Source organism: Pocillopora damicornis, chromosome 11 (assembly GCF_964200805.1).
Source record: "Pocillopora damicornis chromosome 11, jaPocDami1.2, whole genome shotgun sequence".
In the NCBI taxonomy this organism is placed as follows: domain Eukaryota; kingdom Metazoa; phylum Cnidaria; class Anthozoa; order Scleractinia; family Pocilloporidae; genus Pocillopora; species Pocillopora damicornis.
In genome coordinates this window covers 8,157,241-8,178,107 of record NC_142680.1, presented here as the reverse complement: position 1 = coordinate 8,178,107, position 20,867 = coordinate 8,157,241, and the positions used below count along the sequence as shown (strand labels likewise).

The 20,867-nt window shown below is 35.7% G+C and overlaps 4 protein-coding genes across 4 annotated transcripts; 3 read left to right on the top strand and 1 right to left on the bottom strand.

Moving 5' to 3' along the window:
* The first annotated feature begins 2,020 nt into the window (after positions 1-2,020).
* On the top strand, positions 2,021-4,419 carry LOC113665898 (uncharacterized). Its single transcript, XM_089186460.1, has 2 exons — positions 2,021-2,224; positions 3,044-4,419. The coding sequence occupies exon 2, from the start codon at positions 3,090-3,092 to the stop codon at positions 4,269-4,271; it is 1,182 nt and encodes a 393-aa protein (XP_089042586.1). The 5' UTR covers positions 2,021-2,224; positions 3,044-3,089; the 3' UTR covers positions 4,272-4,419.
* Positions 4,420-5,381: 962 nt separating this feature from the next.
* Positions 5,382-7,258, bottom strand: LOC113665900 (large ribosomal subunit protein mL55). The gene is made up of 3 exons (XM_027181632.2): positions 7,136-7,258; positions 6,897-7,013; positions 5,382-6,443 (listed from the first exon to the last, which is right to left on the bottom strand). Exons 1-3 carry the CDS (start codon positions 7,150-7,152, stop codon positions 6,161-6,163), a joined length of 417 nt encoding a protein of 138 aa, XP_027037433.2. The 5' UTR covers positions 7,153-7,258; the 3' UTR covers positions 5,382-6,160.
* Positions 7,259-7,712: 454 nt separating this feature from the next.
* LOC113665895 (cystinosin) lies at positions 7,713-20,756 on the top strand. Its single transcript, XM_089187575.1, has 11 exons — positions 7,713-7,927; positions 9,241-9,322; positions 9,825-9,903; positions 10,406-10,521; positions 10,641-10,740; positions 10,972-10,997; positions 11,778-11,877; positions 12,747-12,866; positions 17,153-17,323; positions 18,274-18,391; positions 19,809-20,756. The coding sequence occupies exons 1-11, from the start codon at positions 7,870-7,872 to the stop codon at positions 20,006-20,008; spliced, it is 1,170 nt and encodes a 389-aa protein (XP_089043701.1). The 5' UTR covers positions 7,713-7,869; the 3' UTR covers positions 20,009-20,756.
* Positions 14,596-16,080, top strand: LOC149037284 (uncharacterized). The gene is made up of 3 exons (XM_089188335.1): positions 14,596-14,613; positions 15,176-15,344; positions 15,815-16,080. The coding sequence occupies exons 1-3, from the start codon at positions 14,596-14,598 to the stop codon at positions 15,937-15,939; spliced, it is 312 nt and encodes a 103-aa protein (XP_089044461.1). The 3' UTR covers positions 15,940-16,080.
* Positions 20,757-20,867: the final 111 nt, after the last annotated feature.

Genomic DNA, 20,867 nt, shown 5'->3' with positions numbered 1-20,867 from the left:
GGTGGCCTTGCGCGCGAGCTCTCCTAAAAGACCCTTTACATCGTTAATTATGAAAATTATAATTTCCTCGATTGTGATTGGTTTGAAAAACTCCTTTTTTCCACTAATTCGCTTACCAAGTTGTTAACAGACAGTTTACATCGGACAGTTCAATAAGCCAATCACATTCAAAGTTGTAGCTTAGATCAACCAATCACATTCAAAGTTGTAGTTTAAATCAACCAAACATGCAAATTTTCCCTTTCTTTAATAACTTAGTCATTCTTCTTCTCTCGGAAATTGCAATTTTTATAATTAATTGGTAATGAGACTTCGTGTTGTCCAATTCAGTCTGTAATCATACTCATGATGAACAAATCGGACTCCCGCTACGCAACGTCCGATTTGGTTATCACTCGTTTGATTACAAACCGAATTGGATTTCTCCTATTAGCATTAATTAAATCGTGATTTTTTCGCCACAATTCCAATTTTTTGTTTTAATTTTATACCCCCATCCCCTACAAAAAAAGCCCTCCCCATATTGATACCAAACCATTCTTTATGTGCGCTCAGACGAGTAGATATTTTTTACGCCGAGAGGCGTTTTGGTTTTCGTTGTTAATGGTCATGAGATATATCGTGTAAATGGTAGGCTCCTTGGAACTATTGAAAGATTTTTTGGACATTGAATATCTAACACGGTGTAAAATATAACCCAAGTTCGCACAATGGCAATAAAAAACTCTTGATCGGCTCATACATGTTTGTTCACGTGGATCTGCAGACGCAAACGCTACTTGCAAATCGACTGAACACTTCTAGCGAAGTCACTTGACCTGATTACCAACAACTTCAAATTTCTTACCATCATTCTAAGTATTGTGGAAAAAATAGGTAGAACAGGATATTATGTCAACTTCGAAATATATAAATCTGTTTCGCTTTCCAACCAACTGGTTAGATTTTGTATGGCTATCAATTTTAAGAATAGATTTTCATTTTCTTTAATTATCAAGTGCAGAGTCGAAACCTTATTTAGCCCTCATAATTAAGTCTGTTATTAAATCAGTCGACACTCGGGTTGTCCAGTCCAGAGCTCCATACCGTGGTGTACTGAGGATTAAGTAAAATGTCGTTAACTTTTAATCAAGACAGACATCATCTTAATACTAGTAGTTGCTTCAGTAGGACCGTTTCTTCACTCAAGAAAACGTTTTAGGCCATGAGCAAGGCCCGCGAGGCAGTGAAAAGTCTCTTAGCGGCGTGCACTGATGATGAGCCAGCTCCCACGTAGATTTCTCTCTGGCTCGGTTTGCTTAATGCCTTAACAACCGAACATCAGTATGCATATTTTCTATACTGTTCTCTATACATCTCCCAAGGTGCTTGCAAGGAAAATTAGCATAACGATATAGAGCTTCTGTAATTAAAGATTATTCTCGTGACTTCAGTGTTTGATTCAGGGGTGATTTTGTAAGTAGAAATTATATGCTAGTCACTCTTTGGGGTTAAACAGTTAATGCCTTTTCTTTACCCGCGGGCGAGAGAACAGTCGTGCCACAGAACTAATGGAGGTAGAGACGACGTCGTTATTGTCTGAGATTTACATTGAAAGGCTCACTCGTGTCAAAAATTGACTTTTAGTGCAAACTCTCGCATAATCACGCGATTTTAATGAATTTGTTTTGAGGAAAGTTACCCGATTTTTCGCTAGTTGATGGGTTTACTGATAAGAACAGAAAAAAAGCACTCAAACAAACAAGAATAAGATATGTTCATCATTATATATTCAGCTTATTACAGAACAATTCTTAAGTACATCATTAACACATCACAAAGTACCCGCCACTAAGACCACTAATTCTTCATCAGCAAACACAAAGGAACCATTCAACGCTGCAGACCGGCGTGTTATTTAACTAAGCTTAACAAAGGGCAATAAACTTTTACCTGATACAATAAAATTTACGCATGGGAAAACCTGTCGCTAGCATCACTATTTGTTGACAAATAGGCCCAGATGTTTATTTTTCCCTTCGGGACTCTGAAATTTTCTCACAGACTTTATGCCCAAAAGGAAAAGTTTTTAAGCCTTCAAAGGTATTTTTAGCTCTCCACGAACAGCTAAATTTGTGCAAGGTACCACTAAATGCGCTAGCTTTTTAAAGTAACTTAAACCTTTTGCCGACTGCAACGCATTAAAAAAGCCGTTGTCAAGGATATTATTCACAAGTCGAAAACGGTAAGTAACAGGAATTCTGACCTCTTGAAGTACAGTCTGTTATTGTAGTTTTAAAGTAACGGATATATTGAAATTTCTCTCTAAACGTCATAACTAACCCGAAAGTTCTTAAACTATTATATAATCACGATTTTAGTAAAAACCCTATTTTAAAATATATGCTCGTGTTTGAGTCAGCGAAGGCCTTTCCCGGTTAGGAATGGAAACTTGCTCCGGTATTTGACCTAGTTTATTCCTCGTGTTTCACGACATGATAAGTTATAATTGAAAAAGTATGGTTATGAGAGAGCTGACAATACAATTAATAGTGGAAATGGGTTTGCATAGAGTTGAAATTGGTCTTAACGTAGTATTTGACAAAATCCCGACGAATATGTTTACACGAGTATGATTAAACACTAGTATGATTACAGACAGAATTGGAAGACTCAAAATCCTATCAATTATTCAAATCTATGAAGAGATTTGAAAAACAAAATAGTCATCAATTATACGTGTTCTACTACACTGTCCATTTACGAGCATGTCGTGCACACTGTCCTAAAAATGCTCAAATCAGGCTGCTGATAAACCAATCACAGTCAGGAATTTTGTCACAGTTTTGATTATGATGCAAGTATTTTTGGCAAGTGCACTTGTGAAGAGACTGTTGCTCGCTATATGTAGAATTTCTTAATGAAGCTAAGCTAGGGCTTCAAAAGACATGTAAGACATTTTGACCTAATCATTTTCATAAGTAAGGAAAATTTAGCTAGGAAATCATAGTACCTTTTATTTACGCAAAGTATATTTCTAATGTTTCTTTTTTTCATTATTCAGACATTTTTTCATACACCCTCGGTAAACGTTATTTTCACATGTGCTCATGGCACTTTCAACGACAATCCCGATACGATCACGTGCAGTTTCACGCCGCGATCACGTGTTAAACCTTCTTCCACCGCTGACTGTGGTGAATAGAGAGGAAGCTACCACGCATGATCGTTTGTTCTCAGATGATCCACCTCCAAGGAAATACGCAGCAAATTTTCCAAGTAAAGTTCTTCGACACCTTGGGGCATGGACATTTTATTCTGCTCCAACAAAAGGAGAATTAGCTCTACTTGACAAAAGTATGTATGATTTGGACAAGAACAAGGAAAAACTGGACAGAACAGACGGCGAGGAAAAAATTGGGAATAAGAATACTGAGAAACATTCCCACTACACCAACGATATCAAAAGTGGACCGGAAGTGAGAGGGAGTGAGACTTCAGGGGAGAGGAGAGAAAAGGTAATGAAGCAAACAATGAAAGACGCAAAAGAAAAACAAAAACAGAAAAGCAAGATAAAAGAGGAAAAAAATTCATCCGTCTCTACCCAGTCAACAAAGAAATTTTCTAGTGTGCCAAACTCCATGGAGAAAACCTTACAAGCAACTGCAGCAAATAAAGTCAATAAGGTTGAAGATGATAAGAGCACAATCAAGAAAAAGTCACGTAAAATTCCAGTGCACAGAAAACAACAAACAACCGCCAATAGCAATGGCAAATTACTCGAATCACATGTCAAAAATGAGATTAATTTGAAAAAGTTACGCGGGAAAGTGCTTGGAGGCGCAGACACTGGTACCGAAGCAAACGTTGATACGCTTTCAGTGGAAGGGCATCATATGTCTGTACCAGTACACAACGACCATCAAGTTAAAGAGGGGACTGGAAATATTGAGAAAGCTGGAAACCTTGAAGGATTCATTAAGCAAAAAAGAACTGAGGGGAAACAAAGTAAATTCAAAAAGAGAATTAGCAGTTTAAACAGGAGTTCAGAAATCAGAAAGAGTGAAAACGTTGATTCTGAGGAAAAGCAGCAGAAAAAAGTGAAGAGATCTGTCATTAAAATCCCCTTGCAGGAAAATGACAGCTCAGAGGAGGGAGAAAACAACAACAGAACAATCACACCATTAACAGATGATGTGAAGCTAAACAACAAAGCTGATTCTCTCCCAGACTTTGAAGAGCAACTTCAGAATTTGCCGAAACCGGAAGTGACGTCTGAGAAGCAGTCATAAAATGAAGCATTGCGTGTCAAGCAGGTCACGTTAACCCTTCAACTCCCATGAGAGACAGAATTTTTCCTTACAATATCAATTCAATATCAACAAGAAAAGTGATGAGAATAAAGAAAAATATCAATTTGGGGATAATTAATTGATCCAATACTAAATTCTCTGAACTAACATTATAAGAATTGTGTGGTTAACAGTAAGGAGAATTACAAATTGGATCTGGGAGTTAAAGGGTAAAATGGACTTAGCGGGAAACACTAGAAAATAAGAGTAAAGGACAAAGTCACGAACTGGCCATAAAAGGGAGAGAAAAAATGGTAAAGAGTGAAATCAGGTTGAACATGCAAATGAGTTGAATTAAGGAAATTTGTCCCAACATTTTATTTTCAAATAATTTGAGGATGAAAATCATTAAATTTCAATGAACAAGTTAATAATAAAGTTTAAGTCTTCACTTGAGTCAAGTTGTCCTGGAAGCCAGAGTTTATCCTGGTTTTCATAGCATAAAGCAACTGGGAGTATTCACTGTGTTCCCTGTGTGGGATGCCAGTCCATTGCGAGGCTACCCCCCAGTATTTCATCAGGCTTCCATGATAATTTGCCAGTACTCATTAATACTCCACAGTTAAGAGAGGCACTGTGAAAACAAAGTGTTTTTGCATGACAGAACGACCCAGTTAGGTCTTGTACCCAGACCTCCTGACCTGGCATCTAGCTCACTAAGCAGTGGGCCACTGAGTCTCCTAAGTTAATTACAAAAGTTATTAATTAATTATTAACAAAAATTAATTATTATTAATTATTAACCCTTTAACCCAAAAGAGTGACTGACAATCTAGCATTTCTCCTCACAATATCACCACTGAACCACACATTAATGTCATGAGAATGAAGGAAGTGATCACCAATTGAAGAAACTCTTGATTAATTAACAAATTCTCCTTATCAGCATCTTAGTAAATGCACAGTGAACAGTATGGAGAATATGAAAACCCGGTCTCTGTTAAAAATCAAGGGGTTAAGCTTGCATTTGATTGATGAAGTAACTGGCATGAGTTTGGCAGACCAACCTGAGGGCAAAGTGAACCAAATTTTTAATGTAACCCTGGATAAGTTTCAGCACTTTATTGAAAAAAATTATTTGTTACACACAAGTTAAGGGGGCACACATGGTTGAGAAGTCAAACAAAATGGATAAATCTTTGTCCATGCTCATATTGACCTTTTAACATATACCTCAAACACTTGGAGTGGTTACCCAAGTGCCTGCTGAGTGAGCTGTACAACTTTGTAATTAAGTATATTGATTGAGTTGATAACATAAATTAGCCACCATTTGGAGTTTCAAAGCTGATGTTTCAAGGGTTAGCCCTTTGTCATCTGCTCTTACGAAGAGCTTATGCTCAAAAGATCTGCTTTTTTACTGTGGATCATTTGATTCATCAACTTAGTTGATAATACTAAATTACTCTGTTTTACTCTCTCACCAAAGCAGCACTACAGTTTCTTTAGAAACTTACCCCCTTTGTACAACTTTGTGTTAACTTTGAATTTTTTCCAGAAGAGGGGACAAACTAAGTGACAAGTCCTGGCAGATATAATGAACAATATGTAGCAGCTACAACTTTCCTTTTCAATTGTCCTTTATAAAACTCTGCCCATGTAACATATATTTTTGCTTTTTTTATATCAGATAAGTCATACACATATTCAGCTTGTTTTGAATTCATACAGAATTTAGGGCAAGCAACACAGAGCTGAAGATCGCTTTCATATTCACAGAGATGTTCTTTGCAGACCTTTCATAACAATTTGTCACTTAGTGTGTGTATACCATTACAGTATGCCAGTCCTGGTGTCTTTTTAGCAATGATAGAGTTATTTTGTGACTTTCAAGATTTCTTCTTCATTAAATTAGCCCATGATCTCTGATCATGATCACCATCCTCATCCTCAAGTTCATATATTGTCTTTGGCTTTTCAGGTTTTAATCGCCTCATTCTTGCTCTCTTCTCTTCCTCTGTCATTTCAGCTGGGTTAATTGGCTGTTTAATTAATTTCAATGGCTTTTCGTATCTAATGAAGAAAGATGAACCATCTGGTTGGACCAGCCTGACCTTGTACTTGCGAGAATACACCTTTTTTGGAATTCGGCTAATTGTTGCACTACAGATACTGGAAGAGAAAAAATCAAATCATTGTTTCTACTAATACTTTACTGATAAATACAGAGTTTAACATGCATGTTAAATTTTCATTCAGCCGATAATTTTTTCGGGGTTTAGCCAGAAACTCAGTTGTCATCTGAAGATATCTCTAAGAAATAAACATAGGAACAGCTTGATTTTTAGCAACATCCACCTACTTCAAAACTTACAGCAGATTTCAAATACATGCAAAATTACATATGGCTTGGAGAAGAGAGTGAGAGAAATAGAATGACTTGGGCAATGATAAAATACCATGATAACGTTCGATTTCTATCGAGTATCGAAAAAAAAAACGATTAGATACGTCCCAATTTCAGGAACCGAGCTTTATGTATACGCGACGCAAAAATCTCTCACGAGCTCTTTCGTGCCTCCCTATTATTGCGCCCAGGACAAAAAATCTCCAACGAAAGCTTACCTGACTTGTCTTCTCGCAGAAATCAATAAGTTTAGTTTGCTCAACGATGTCGATGATGGTGATGTGGATGAGACACCTTGTAACAAACATTTCCTTAGTAACCGACAAAATTTTGCTCTGTAATACAAGCAATAATAAATTAAAGTTAGTAGATATCTTTTAGAAAAAAATCAGTCGATTAGAGGTTAAGATCTTGCTCTAAAATCCGAGAACACTGCGAAAGAGTAGATTTCGCTCACCTTAGGAGCGCCGCCATTATGAATTGAGTTGTAGCGCCGCAGAATTGTAGTACAGTGGGCACGTATTATGACAAGCAGGGCAATCTCGAGCCCATGGATTATTTGACCCTGTCAGCGGTCGCCAAAGTAATGGCACATTTAGGGACCATTATCGCTACAAGGGGCCAAAATGACTCTAGGCTCGAGATTGCATTTTAGTTTCAGATCCCACGGTCGTGCTAGTTACACCGGAGGATCTGGGTATAAATATGAGATTAAATTTGTGGGTTCTCTATAGTTATAGATCGTGTAAATTTAAAATAAAGTTAAAACTTGAATTTATTTCCCATTTTAAATTTTGCAAAAAAAAAACATTTTGAAATCATCAGAGAATTTAGAGAAGAGAGAATTTTCCCAGAAGGTCGTTATCAGAAGTGAAACAAATATTCCTAAAGAAATATCTTAGCATGCATTAAATCCTAACTTTGAGCTGAGGTCTAAGGCTGTTAACCTTGAAACTTCTTTTTCCCTTCCCCCTCCCCCCCACCTTTTTTGTTGTTGTTATTGTGGAAAAGCCGCTGTACAATTGTACACTATTATGATCGGCGCGTGATCCGGCGCGTGACATTCACGCGCTCTTAACGACAGTTTAATAAGAAAATGAGTCTACATCTTCCGTCAGAGAGATAACAGAAACCATCCTACCTACATAGATGGTAGCTTCCGAGAGTCTCTGAAAGAGATCGATTCACAGAATGTGTAAAGCGTGGCTTATCTCGTGCTTTATTGTCGTGCAAGTACTAAGTACTGAAGGTGAGATGAGAAACTGGCTCTGCTGTTTACATTTAATTTCTGGTGACCTGAGGGATAATTTTACATGAACAGTAGTTCTGATCAACCTTTCGTGTACATTTTTATAAGGAAAATGTTATCAAATTTTGTTGCTTGGAATTTCAATGTATTCTTAAACCAACCATTAACTGTGGAGTGATTTTCAACTTCCTTGTCGATGGGTTCATGAAGTACAATTCCCTTATAACAAGAGGTTGATTCTAACTTACGAGTGCTGATAACAAAGATAAATTTGTGCATGCAGGCTTCTTCTGCCTAAACTCCAAAACAAAAAGAAATTAACGCGCACTTTTTTAAGCAGTCTCCTACGCAATGCAATTCAACAAGACCTTTACGGAAAAAGTGACGAGAAATTGCAGTTTCGAAATACAGAAATAATTTCCATATATCTCCAGTTATGTCACCGGTAGATGTGATGAAGGCATGCCCTTGTCACTTGCTGAACTTAACATCTTTCACTTTAATCACCGGTGGCAAAACACCCAAATGTTCTTATCCTGAAGTCCATCACAGGACAAAAACGTACATGTAACAAAATTGTGCATTGACTCCCTAATCTTAGCATTATGTCTCGCGAGATGTTTGCTGGTGAACCATCTAAACCATCCTGAAAAAAAAAGGGAAAAAAAATTATTTTTTGTTCTTTTTTTTCTGGGGGGGGGGGGGTCTAACTGGCAAATCGATCTACTCTAGACAATTTGTTCACAGACATTTAATACCTCTTAAATGCAAGACGAGAAAAAAAAATCACTCCTCTCTTGTCCTGTGTCTTGTCAGTGCTGCTTTGTCTTTTAAGCTGAACATACCAATACATGTTACTAAGAAAAGATAACAAACTTAACAGCATTGAAAAAGGAAAACTGGGGTCAGGAGGAGTAGGATATATTAGTTCAGGTTGAAAACAAGGGTAGAATTCCATCAGTTATATATCTCTGTCTACAGTTTTGGTTGTAGCTCAGTTAGCAACCAGTTGTTTGAAAGCCAATTAGCACTTAAATCCAAGGTTAAATTTTTAATTCAAGTTTTGTTATCTCTTTATTCAAGAGTGTTTTTGGGATAATTTTCTCTTGTCTTTTTAAAATATCCAATCATCAAATTGCAGACTAAAAGAATTAAAATGAATTCTAAAACTTTCAGATATGAAGTCAGATTTCACACTAACCCAGTGGGTCATCTTAAGCCAGCTTTGAACAACCTGGTCCTGACATAACAGTCAGGAGCAGCAAAATCATGGGCTGGATTGCTTTATTTACACCTCTATTTTTTATTTGAAGGTATCAAACTGCATCTAAACTCAAACAAGGACAGAGTTCAAATTAATGATACTACACATTTTGAGTTTACAGTAACAGAAAGGTAATATTGCTATTGCTATTGCTTACTACTTCACCTACAGTATTAAACAGTTTCATTGATAATATTAATATATTTCATTTCATAGGTGATATTGATATGTTATGTTATAATAATTGTTATTTACTTTGTCTAAGACTGAAGACTCTTGGCCAGGGCTCAAACCCAGAAGTTTCAGTCTTGAATGTGGTGCTGAGACTGGCCAAGGCTCAAACCTAGAAGTTTTGATCTTGAATATGTCATACCAGCCATTGATCAGGCCACTAAATTAGTCTGTAATTCTAAAAGTAGTATGATTGTGTCAAATGTGTCAAAATGGAGATTCCCTTGATTGGTATTCCTGAGAATCTTCCATGATTCCTCCATCCATTTACCACGTACCTTCTCCTTTTCAAGTGATTGTCAAGGAAGGCATGCAATGCAAATTAAATGTTTACAACTTGTTGAATGGCTTGTTTACCTCATGGGATGCTTTCAAAACTGTGTTTTCTCCTTTCCTTAACAGTGGTAAAGCATCTTCAAATGTTACCATAGTGGTAATCATAAATAATACCAAGCCAGAAATAATTAAGGTGCCCAAAAAGGTGAGCTTACAATGTAGCTTTTCCAAACACGTCACAGACTAACTCTGTTTAACCCTTTCACTTCTAAGATCTCATTAGTAATTCTCCTTACTGTTTGCCATACAATTCATTTGATGTTAGTTTTGAGAATTTGGTTTTGGATCAACTAATAATCCTCTCATAGAGCTTTGATCTCATCACTTGTTTGCTTGATATTGTATTGATATTGTAAGGAGGAATTATATCTTGGATGGTCACTCAAGGGAATAGTCCATTTTATAGTTGCATGCTTGGTAGTAAGCAGTATTCTTCACAATTACCCAACATTTGAACCATTGATAGCAATTATACTATTGTGAAATTTAAACATGATTGATATATATATACCAGGTATCCTGGTGTGGGTTAATTTCTTGCAGATGTCAAGAAATGGAAGGATGGGGGGGGGGGGGGGAAGCTTTATACAGTGAGATTACATGTACACAACTGAATGAACTAAATTTCAATCCTATTATTTCCAAAGGTTCGTGTGCACTCATTAGACAAAAAGCATTCAGTGGCCATTAAAGGGATTGGAATTGGAAAAGCTACTATTTTATGTCATGTGCAAAATGAGACCAATCCAGACAGCCATTTTAGGTATGTTGACTATCTGCGTCAAATAAATGGTGACATTCATTCTTTTTAAATTTCCCTTTGTTCAGATAGATGAACTGTTGAAATTAATGGCATGTTTTGAATTTCTTTCTTGATTTTAGTTTGGATATGAGAGTAGTGCATTCCATGCCTCTGTATATAATCAACCAAGTGATTGGCTGGTTGTATTTTGTGGCATGGTCCATTTCATTTTACCCTCAGGTATTGAAGATTGCAATATTATATCATAAAGTTATTGGTTAGGACTTCAATTATTTATTATGGATAACTGGGGGGGGGGGGGTCTTAGTTTAAAGAAAACTTTTGAATTTATAATAAAACTGTTGTTTGAAAGTCTAGGCTTGGAAAGAAATTTGTCTGGAACGTGTAGAACAGAAATACATATGTATGCTCTGGCCAATTATTCCTGAAAGAATTATTGCTTTTTTGCAGGCTTTTCTCAACTGGAAGAGGAAAAGGTAACTTTTATATATAGCCATATATCCCTTTCACTTTCAAGATCTTGCAAGCAATTCTTTTTATACTGTCTGCCACATATTTCTTCTAGTATTAATTCTGAGGAATTATTGTTGGATCAATTGATAATCCCATAGTTGATATTCTTCTTTCTTCTTTTAACCAATTTCTGCTTGATAATGAATTGATATTGTAAGGAGAAATGATGTCCATTAGTCACTGATGGGAATGAAAGGGTTTAAGATTATTATCATGGAGCAATCAAGATCACAGATAAAGAAAACTTTCCCAGTTCCCAGGGAGTAGCATGAAAAGGGCATAATCCCTTTGTGATTCCTCATAAATAGAAAAAAATCAAATCTTCCTTCCACTTTTACAAGTTATCAGAAATGTCTGGTAAGGCAAAAGTGTTGAACTCTCTTTTGGTTATATTTCCAGCTGAGCTTTTTAAATGACTTTTTTAAACCTTTAAACTCCCGTGATTGATGGCTAGACAGAATTTCTCCTTACAACATCAATCCATTATTGAGCTCACAAGGAATGAAAGTAAAGAAAAATATCAATTATGGAACTATTATCTAATACTGAAATTGCATTGCAGAGAGTAAATTTCTAATTGTCTATAGTGAAAGTGAGACTAGGATTAAATTTCTGGAACAAGTTATGAGACAGTGAAATGTGTGTAACAAGAATTAGGAAGGAATGGCCTGTTTGAGTTGTAGAATCGACTTTGGACAAAAAAAAAATGTTTGGTAATGTAATCTAATGTTAATTTTTTTCAGTGTGATAGGTCTCAATTTTGACTTCTTGGCCTACAACCTCACAGGATTTGTAGCCTATGGTTTATTTAATATAGGCATGTTTTGGGTGCATGAGGTTCAGGTTAGTACAGAATGGTTTGGTTTGTTTGAATTGGGGGTGGGGGGGGGGGGGTTGGGTGGAGCAGGTATAGACAAGAAACTATATAACATAAAGATGTCAAAACCTTTTAAAAAACTAGTGTGGAAAACAATCAGTTTCATTGTTGTGGGGAGCACAAATTTTTAGAGAGAATTTAGTATTGAAGTCTTGATAATTGTCAGTCACAAAATATCTAACATTATAAGGTAATTAAGGACCTGTTTCTGTGGAAGTGGGGAACCCCAGGTAGGTGAGGTAACCCACTTCGCTGTGGTCCAAAACTAGCCCACGTCTACATAATTATAATCTTTCAACCCCAGAATTCCCTGTGACCCCGCCCAGGCAGGTTACCCCATCTTGAGATGTTTACATGGCAAATTGTCTCCCTGGCTGACAGGGTTACCTTACCCAACAGACAGAGCAACTCTCCAAGGCAAATTACCCCACTTATCATGTAAACGTGCATGAACAAGCTAAAATATTAGACAGGTGGGTTACCCCACCTAGGCATGCACAGGTTACCTCACCTACCTGGGATCCCTTACCTCCACCTGAACAAACCCTGAAAGTTTGATGTTATTGGTATAAGTAACAACAAGATTGCAAGACAATAGTGCAATTTGTTGTTAACAAGAACAAAAACTTACGACAAAATGAAATTTTGACAGCCTATGCAAGCTATTTGTGTTACAACTTTGCTCCAGTGTTAAATGAAAAATGAGGAAAGCCAAAGAAATTCTCTCAAATTTACTTGGCAGGGATAATAAAAATAGTATTGAAATTATAATTTCTCATCCTTGTCCCCCTTATGAAAGATGATATTTACTCTGTTAAATCTTTCTATTTTTCAGCGTGAATATTTTGCAAAGCACCCTGGAGGAGTCAACCCAGTTCAACCCAATGATGTATTTTTTACTCTCCATGCCATTCTTCTTACTACTATAACAATTTTTCAGTGTTTCTGTTATGAGGTAAGTATTTTGAACTCTTAATTATTGCTTAATTTTTGCTGTTCCAAAAAGGATAATAGTGAACAATGGTTCCCATTTTCGGCTGTCAGTCAACTGTCGGCCAACAGGTTACTGACACATTGCCAACACACTACCAACAGTTGGGTGACAGTGGGCCAACATTATCTTTCAGGAACTGTTCTTCTCTTTTACCCCAAAAGGCACAATCCATGATACAGTTGCTTTGACCCCTTCTCTTGCGAACTGAATTCCCAGTTTTCTGGGAATTCCTAGGAATTCCTAGGAATTCCTAGGAATTCTCAAAAATTCCCAATTATGCAAATGACCCTTGCAAACTGAATTCCCAGTTTTCTGGGAATTTCTGGGAATTCCTAGGAATTCCTAGGAATTCCTAGGAATTCTCAAAAATTCCATCTATGCAAATTAACTCTGATTTAAAAAGCTTGGAATTACTGGGAATTTCTGGGAATTAGGAAGACTCCAGTTTTGAGAGGACTTGGAATCCCTAGGAATTCCTAAGAATTCTCAGCTTTACAAACTACTTATAATTTAAGAAGTGTGGAACTCTTGGGAATTGCTGGGAATTGAATTTGAGGCAATTTTAATACCCTGAGGTCCACATAAATTCTAAGAAATTCTCAATACCTTGAATGTGAAGGTTTTAAGAAAAAGAGTAATTTCAGAGGCTTAAAACTTTGGCTCAATAAAAGGTATGCTATACAAAACTTACCAAGAGATATACATACATGTACATGTTTATAACTTAAAGATCATGAAATTTATTACTCAAACTAAGTTTTAGTAAATCTTTACATTAATATGGATTTTCTCATGAACCAGCTGTCAGTTATGTTAAATGGAAATTGCCAACTTCCACAATAATTAACAATAATTACATTGTTATCTTACTTCCCTAACCTACATTGCTGGTTGCCTTTGTTAGAAAACCTTGGAACAGTCAAGCTCAGTTGCCTCAAACGCTGTCAGAGACTTTTTGTTGACAATACTTTTAGTAGAAATTTCATGCCTTAGACAAACAAATTCAACACCTAATTAATCTTTCTTTTTTCATGATTGTTGTTGCTGCTTTTTTTTTCAGTTTTTTGCTCTATTTTCATGACTAATTGCTGTAATTTGTTTTGCTGTTTTTATTCTTACAAAACATTTTTGTAAGAGTTCCAATACTTGTGAATCATCCACACACTTTGCAAACATTTGGCATGCAGACAAGACAGAGGTAGTCAATGTACCCTTTGAGGAAAAACATCTTTTATATGACGTCTTCAATTTACTTTATTTGAAACTCTGATCTGAAAATATTTGTCAACAAGACTTGTTAGTAGTGAGAAGTACCAACCAAGTTTCCTTTCATAACTTAATTTCTTAAATGTCCCAATCACTGGATCTCCCAAAAAAATATTACATCTTTTTATTTTTGGTGCAAATTACAAGTCCTTCTTTATATAAAAATGAAAAGTGCTAGTCACACTTCAGTAATGACAGCTCTTAAGTTTACTTGTTGTTCTTCTCTGTCTGTCAGCTATCAACAAAATTGTTTTATACTTCGGGCAGTGCATAACTATTTGTGGACCAGAGTTCCAACGCACCTCTGTAATCGCATATAGCTACTCCTGTCTCTTGTACAAATGTTTCTTCTTTGTAAGACGCACTCTACTCTGTTGTCAATACTGCTTTAAGTTCAGTGGAAACGACTGACTGAGAAATCGAGATGGCGGCGTTGGAACGTGTTGCTGAACGCTTGCTACGGTCAAGCTTTGTAGATTTAGGTACTGGTACACTGGGATCATCTATGTATCTCTTACACTTCCGAATGTGGTATCCTTCTTTTATAAATATGAGGGTAAAAGACGATTTGTAGTCGCATTCAAAACTGTGATTGGCTTGTGTTATTTCTCACCTTTGCCATTAACACAACTCAAGTGAGTTTCGAGTCTTTGTTTCCTCGACAACTTTCGGCCACAAATCGTGCATTTGTAATACGATCGATTCTTGTCGATTATTTCTACATAGAGTGAGCTCACATTTTTATTTATATCACCAAGCTATCCATCTTCTAGAAGCAGAGAACCGGTCGGAGAAGTCAAAATAAAGTTGGGCGCTTCTCTTAACAATGCAATCGGCAAGCCAGCGGATTCACTTTGCTAGCCAATGACAAGTCCTAAAAGATCCACGTGATCATGCCCGTGATCGGAAACAAAGAAGACTCCATTTGGCGCTCATCTTTGAATGTACTTTTCATCGGTTGATCGCTTTTCTCAACTGTTTTGCTTAATATAACATTTCTAAAGATAGCTTTTATTCTGGTTCAATGGGAAAACGAGAATAGCGTGAGTGCTGTAAAAGAGAAGAAAGTCGTTGGCGCCGTGGAGTTAAAAGTAGGGACAACAGTTGACATATGGACCGGTACAAACAAGGGTCGAGTGGCCATCTGTAAAGCTACGATTTTGAAAGTTTGTGGTGAGTAAAAATTGCGATATTCGTTGTGATCAAAATCTTATAAAAGAATAGATGTAGCGGGTTGAATTAAGCTTACATAACGCTCGGCGCAACTGAAACTAGAATAATTCTGAGAATCGAATCGGTCACTTGCATGCCGCAGTTTCTTAAGCTTATGCTTTACAATGAAATAAACCTATCAGTAAGGTTTCAAGATTCCTCTAGTCACGTTTGGGAACATTCAAGATTCATAACAAACCTTAGTACATAAAGAAGCCCTCCTTGGTAAAAACAAAATAATGTATTCAGCCCTTTTTTAGTAAAATCCATGAGAGAGATGTACTAACTCCAATATAAAAGTCACTCAATATAACAGAGATTTTTTCAATTTGAGAATCCAATGAATGCCCTTTTCCTCATAGCCATCTTAAAAGCCTGGTCTGAGCTTTAAACATACATATTTTAATATATTATTTTGTTTTCAAATTCAGATGTCAAGGAATCCAGTTACAAAATGGTCAAGGTTCTTGTTGACAACCTCATTCAAGGCCAACTCATTGTGAGTCCAGGAAAAAAAATACAAACAGTACAAACAACAGCTAAGTTTGCAGTTTAGGATAACTTCATTCTAATTTATTGTTACAGTTATAACAAGATTTTAATAAAAAAATCAATTTTATTTGTCTGTAATTAGCCCCTTCACTCCCAAGAATATAACTATATAAATATAACTTAGGATATTGTATTTTTTGGAAAAGAATCAACAGATTTTATTCACAATTTGTGTCAAACCAAATTTAATGATTGATTAGAACTATTTTATATGAATAGCTGTAATTGAGGATTAATCTGTATGAAGTTTTCAAGAAAAGAAAAATAAATCAAATTCCATCCTAATATTACCACACATTGATGTTAATAATTAATCAAAAATATTTTACATGTACGCCTTAATCAAGCTTTTAAATAAATTTCATTGAATACTTGAATTTTAGCTGGGTTTTTTTTAATTTAAAGTATTTATTTTATATCATAAGCCTCAAATTTTTGCTTAAAATTCCCAGTAATTCTTAAACATTCCTAAAAATTCCCAAAAATTCCCAGAAATTCCCAGAAATTCCCAGAAATTCCTAGGAATTTTTCAGATTTACAGCTTTTCAGGGAAAGTCATTGGTTCTCTGAGTTGGAATTCCTAGGAATTCCTAGGAATTCCTAGGAATTCCTAGGAATTCCAAGTCCTGTTGGCTATAAACTTGGAATTTCTGGGAATTTCTGGGAATTTCTGGGAATTTCTAGGAATTTCTAGGTTTTTAGAACCAGAGTTGTTATGGTTGGGAATTCCTAGGAATTCCTAGGAATTCCCAGTCCGAATTTACCGTGAAAATTCACACCTTTATTCCTAGGAATTCCTAGGAATTCCTAGGATTTTCCTAGGAATTCCTAGGAATTCCAAAAGCCATTTCGCAAGGGTTAACACCCATGACTGTGACCAAGACAGAATCTCTCCTTAGAATTGATCCATACAGTATCAAGAAGACAAGTGATAAGAAGGAAGAAAAATATCAATAAAGGGATTGTTGTTTGATCCAAAACCAAATTCTCCAAATTAATACCATAAGATTTGTATAGCAGACAGTAAGGAGAATTATCTTGGGAATGAAAAGGGTTAAAGGTCCTTTGCATGTTCATACTGTTTGTGACATAACCCAAGGAGCGCGACTGGGTGGGATTCTGATAATTTGTAATATTTTGCTAACAAACTCTTGCTTAATATACATTAACATGATTATATTAACTTTCTTGATATTTGTGTTTTATTTATCTTTCAGCGTGGAAATCAGAAAGTGTCTCTGTTATCTAAGATCCTACTAAGTGGTACATGGCTGTTTGCAGCAGTGGCATTAGTGGTGACAATTTGCAATAAAATTACATGGCTCACTTATCTATATTATTTCTCATATATCAAAATTGGGGTAACTCTCATCAAGTACATTCCACAGGTAAATACAGAATACAAGAAAGATTTAAGCAAATGTGATTTTTCTTCTTCTTTTTTTTTTTTTCTTGGCATGCCAATATTTCCTTAATTTGCTCATACAAATATAACCATGTCAAAATGCTAACTAAAAAGATAAATAGTTCATCTTGGTCCATAAAACTGCCTTAAAAAAAACTTGGCCTAATGGTAAAGAGGTCTGAGTTTTTACTGGGCCACTGTGTTGTGTTCTTAGGGTAAGACACTGTTCTCATGCACATGCCTTCCCCTCCCCACCCTAGGTTATAAATGGGTTGTGGCAAACTGTGGCAATATGAGAGGGGAAGGGTGGTAACTTATTATGCCAGACTAGAATTTCATCCAATGGTAGCTAGCAGTAACTAACTCTTGGATGCCTTATGTTTGATTTATTTGGGATAAATTTAGGGGGTGAGGTAAGCTTTTAACAAAACTGTAAGTTGTGCTGCTTCAGTTAGGGGTAGATTTTATGGGCGTCGTTAGTATAGGTGATTTCTCTCACAATTTGGTGTTACTTTATTAGCACAAGTAAATTTTTCATAGACAACAAAATTGCACGATCAGCCTGTCTTTGAAAAATTTGCAACTGCTTAATTATTACATCAAATTGCAAGAGAAACCACGTCATTTCTTGTTAATAAATGTACATGAGAAAACATAACAGAAATTCGAGACAGATGAAATTTTGAAAGTGTTTACATGTGCGTGCTATTTGTAATTTGTACTTGTGCATATGCTATAACTTTGCACTTGTTTGACATGAGAATTCACTCGTTTTCAGCCAATTAGACTCTAATTGTAATTGTTTCTTGTACATTTTTATGAAAATCATTATGAGTGAAAACAAACACCTAGTTATATACTATAGGTATCTTGTACTAGAGCTTAACATTTCTCATGATTGTTACAACCCAAATGTCTACTCTTTCCTAACAGGCATGGATGAACTATAGACGTCAGAGCACTGTTGGATGGAGTATCGGTAACATTCTCCTAGATTTTACTGGAGGATCCTTGAGTATTCTACAGATGTTCCTTTTAGCTTACAATAATGGTAAGTGCATGCATCATAACATTTCTTACATTGCTACCAGTAATTTGCATGTTGTGGAAATCACTTCTTTTGTGCCCTTCCACCAAAAAATTCCTCGCCCCTTTCTCCTTGCCACAATATCTTCCTACCCCATTTTAATGCAGTTTTTCCTTTCCAGTGAGCCACTAATATTCCTTCCAAATTCTGCCAGGTAGAACATGGAAAAGACATAGAGTTTGATTTTTATATGATTATATAAAATGTCTAACAATTTAAACATTCTAATTATGATTGCTCCAGTGATTGTATGTATGAGTGTGCTCTGATTGGTGGAGGACTGCTTCATATCCTGCCATTATCACTTTGCATGAGGTGATGATAGCAGGGGTGCTAAATTTCAAAATTGCTGCCTTGGCATACACCTCAGGCAAAGTGAATATTGTTGAATAATAGTTGTCATAAATAGTTGAATTAAATGTATTTAACAATATTCACCTTGCAAATAATTGTTATACAATGTCTCTGGTTTATTGGAAATTATTTGCACCTTTCAAAAATAGGAAAATCCACAAAGCTTATAAAGATATATGTTTGTCACTATAATGCTTGACCAACATCTTATGCTATTACCACATTCTTGTTGCTGTTGTATTTTTGGTTTTTTTATTCCTTTACGCACTAATATCAGTTTGCATATTCTCTACACTGTGCTCTAATGTTTATTAAGGTGTTGAAAAGGAGAATTGGTTTAACAATCAAGAGCTTCTTTAGTTGCATGGTGATTATTTCCTTTATTCTCATGACCTTAATGTCTGATTTAGGGGTGATATTGTAAGGAGAAATTAGATGCTGGTTTAAGTCTTAGGGGTAAAAGGGTTAAGTTCCCCTACAAAAGGATGAAAACAACCTCCTTGCAATGGCAGCAGGGGAGGCTATGTGAAAACAAAGTAAGCAAGGGTAACTATAAACATCTACATTCTCCTCACAATAATGTCCCTGAATGACACATTTAGGACACAAGAATAAAAGAAATGATCATCAACCAGTGAAGCTCTTCATTGTTAAAACTATTTCTCCCTAGCAAATGTATACAGAACGACATGGAGAAGAAATGCATACTGATGTTAGGGTTACTGCATGTCAAGCTCCATGTGTTACCTTTCATATATACTGCATGTGTTACTTCCCAGAAGTTGTTTACAAGTAACTTCTCCCAACAATATCCATGCACTAAACAGGTAATGAGAATGCTCAAATGTATCAGGTAGAAATTGTTGTCTTGATCTAACACCAAATTCTCGTAAGTTATTTACAAGGAATGTGTAACAACTAGAGGGGAGAATTAACAATCAGATCTTGGAAGCTAAATGGTTAACTACCTTCCTTCCTCAAGTCTAAGAAGTGATTTTGATCAAGAAATTTTCATATTATTTTGCAGATGATTGGAAGTCTATATTTGGTGACTTTACCAAGTTTGGCTTGGGAGCCATCTCAATTCTATTTGATGTGTTTTTCATGGTTCAACACTATTGTCTTTATGGGTCAAAGCATCAGAGATATGAAGTAATTGTTGAAAGCAGAGATCCTAAGGAACACAGTGACAAAGCACTGAACTCTTATGGAGCAGTTCATCCATAGCTTATTTGTTATTAGTTTCCAACATGATTGGATAGGTTTATACTAGGCAGCTTTTTGCACACTTGATTCTAAAGCAGAATCAGTCTTTATTTTGGTACAGTCTCTGTTCAAGGGACATGAACTGTGAACTGAAAAAAGCTTTCGCCAGCTACTTTTAATAAAGGGACATTGTTGTTCAGGAATAATTGTTCATGAGATAATTTCTCAGGGAAGTTGGCTAACATTCATAAGCCTCTTTGGTAAAGTCTTACATATAATGAAATTCATTTCAATTTGTATTCATATGACATATCATTCAATCTCATATGTGAATACAAAAATAAAGAAAAATATGTATGCATGCATTACTATTTAAATAAACAAGGAGAATAATTTTTTACAACATTTCTCCTCAAGGGATGTCATGCAGTGATCATATGTGTTTTATTTATGTCCAAAATATTTTTCAGCTTAGAAATAATTTATCAAGAGCTCAATAAGAAAAAAGTTATAGCAATGATTATTACAGTTCTAATTATTTTTTAACTAACAGTGTTTAACTTTCAATTATCAGTTGAGAAGATATATATAATACTTTAACTCCAAACAGTTTTTGATCACATTTCCATGCTTCTCAAATGTTTGCTAAGTTTTAGTGCATCCATGTAATCAAATGCAGATTATGGTGTTTAATATATTGTTACATTTTAATCGTAACTATAAAATCAAAATGGAATGTGGGAATAAAAAGGGATTCTTTTTAAATGAATATTCAAGAAGAAAATCTTTTCTGTGTTAGTTTAGCTAGTCAGTTCTGAGTAATGGCAGGCACCTGAAGGTTAATTAACTCCTATGGCCAAACAGCTCTTCACAGTCAGTG

Coding starts and splice junctions, on each gene's coding strand:
- LOC113665898 (XM_089186460.1), top strand. CDS start 3,090: ATGGCACTTTCAACGACAATCCCGATACGATCACGTGCAGTTTCACGC.
- LOC113665900 (XM_027181632.2), bottom strand. Junction 6,444..6,896: donor TCTGCGAGAAGACAAGTCAG/GTAAGCTTTCGT, acceptor TTTCTCTTCCAG/TATCTGTAGTGCAACAATTA.
- LOC113665895 (XM_089187575.1), top strand. CDS start 7,870: ATGTGTAAAGCGTGGCTTATCTCGTGCTTTATTGTCGTGCAAGTACTA. Junction 7,928..9,240: donor GCAAGTACTAAGTACTGAAG/GTGAGATGAGAA, acceptor TTTTATTTGAAG/GTATCAAACTGCATCTAAAC. Junction 10,522..10,640: donor AATCCAGACAGCCATTTTAG/GTATGTTGACTA, acceptor TCTTGATTTTAG/TTTGGATATGAGAGTAGTGC.
- LOC149037284 (XM_089188335.1), top strand. Junction 15,345..15,814: donor TACGATTTTGAAAGTTTGTG/GTGAGTAAAAAT, acceptor TTTCAAATTCAG/ATGTCAAGGAATCCAGTTAC.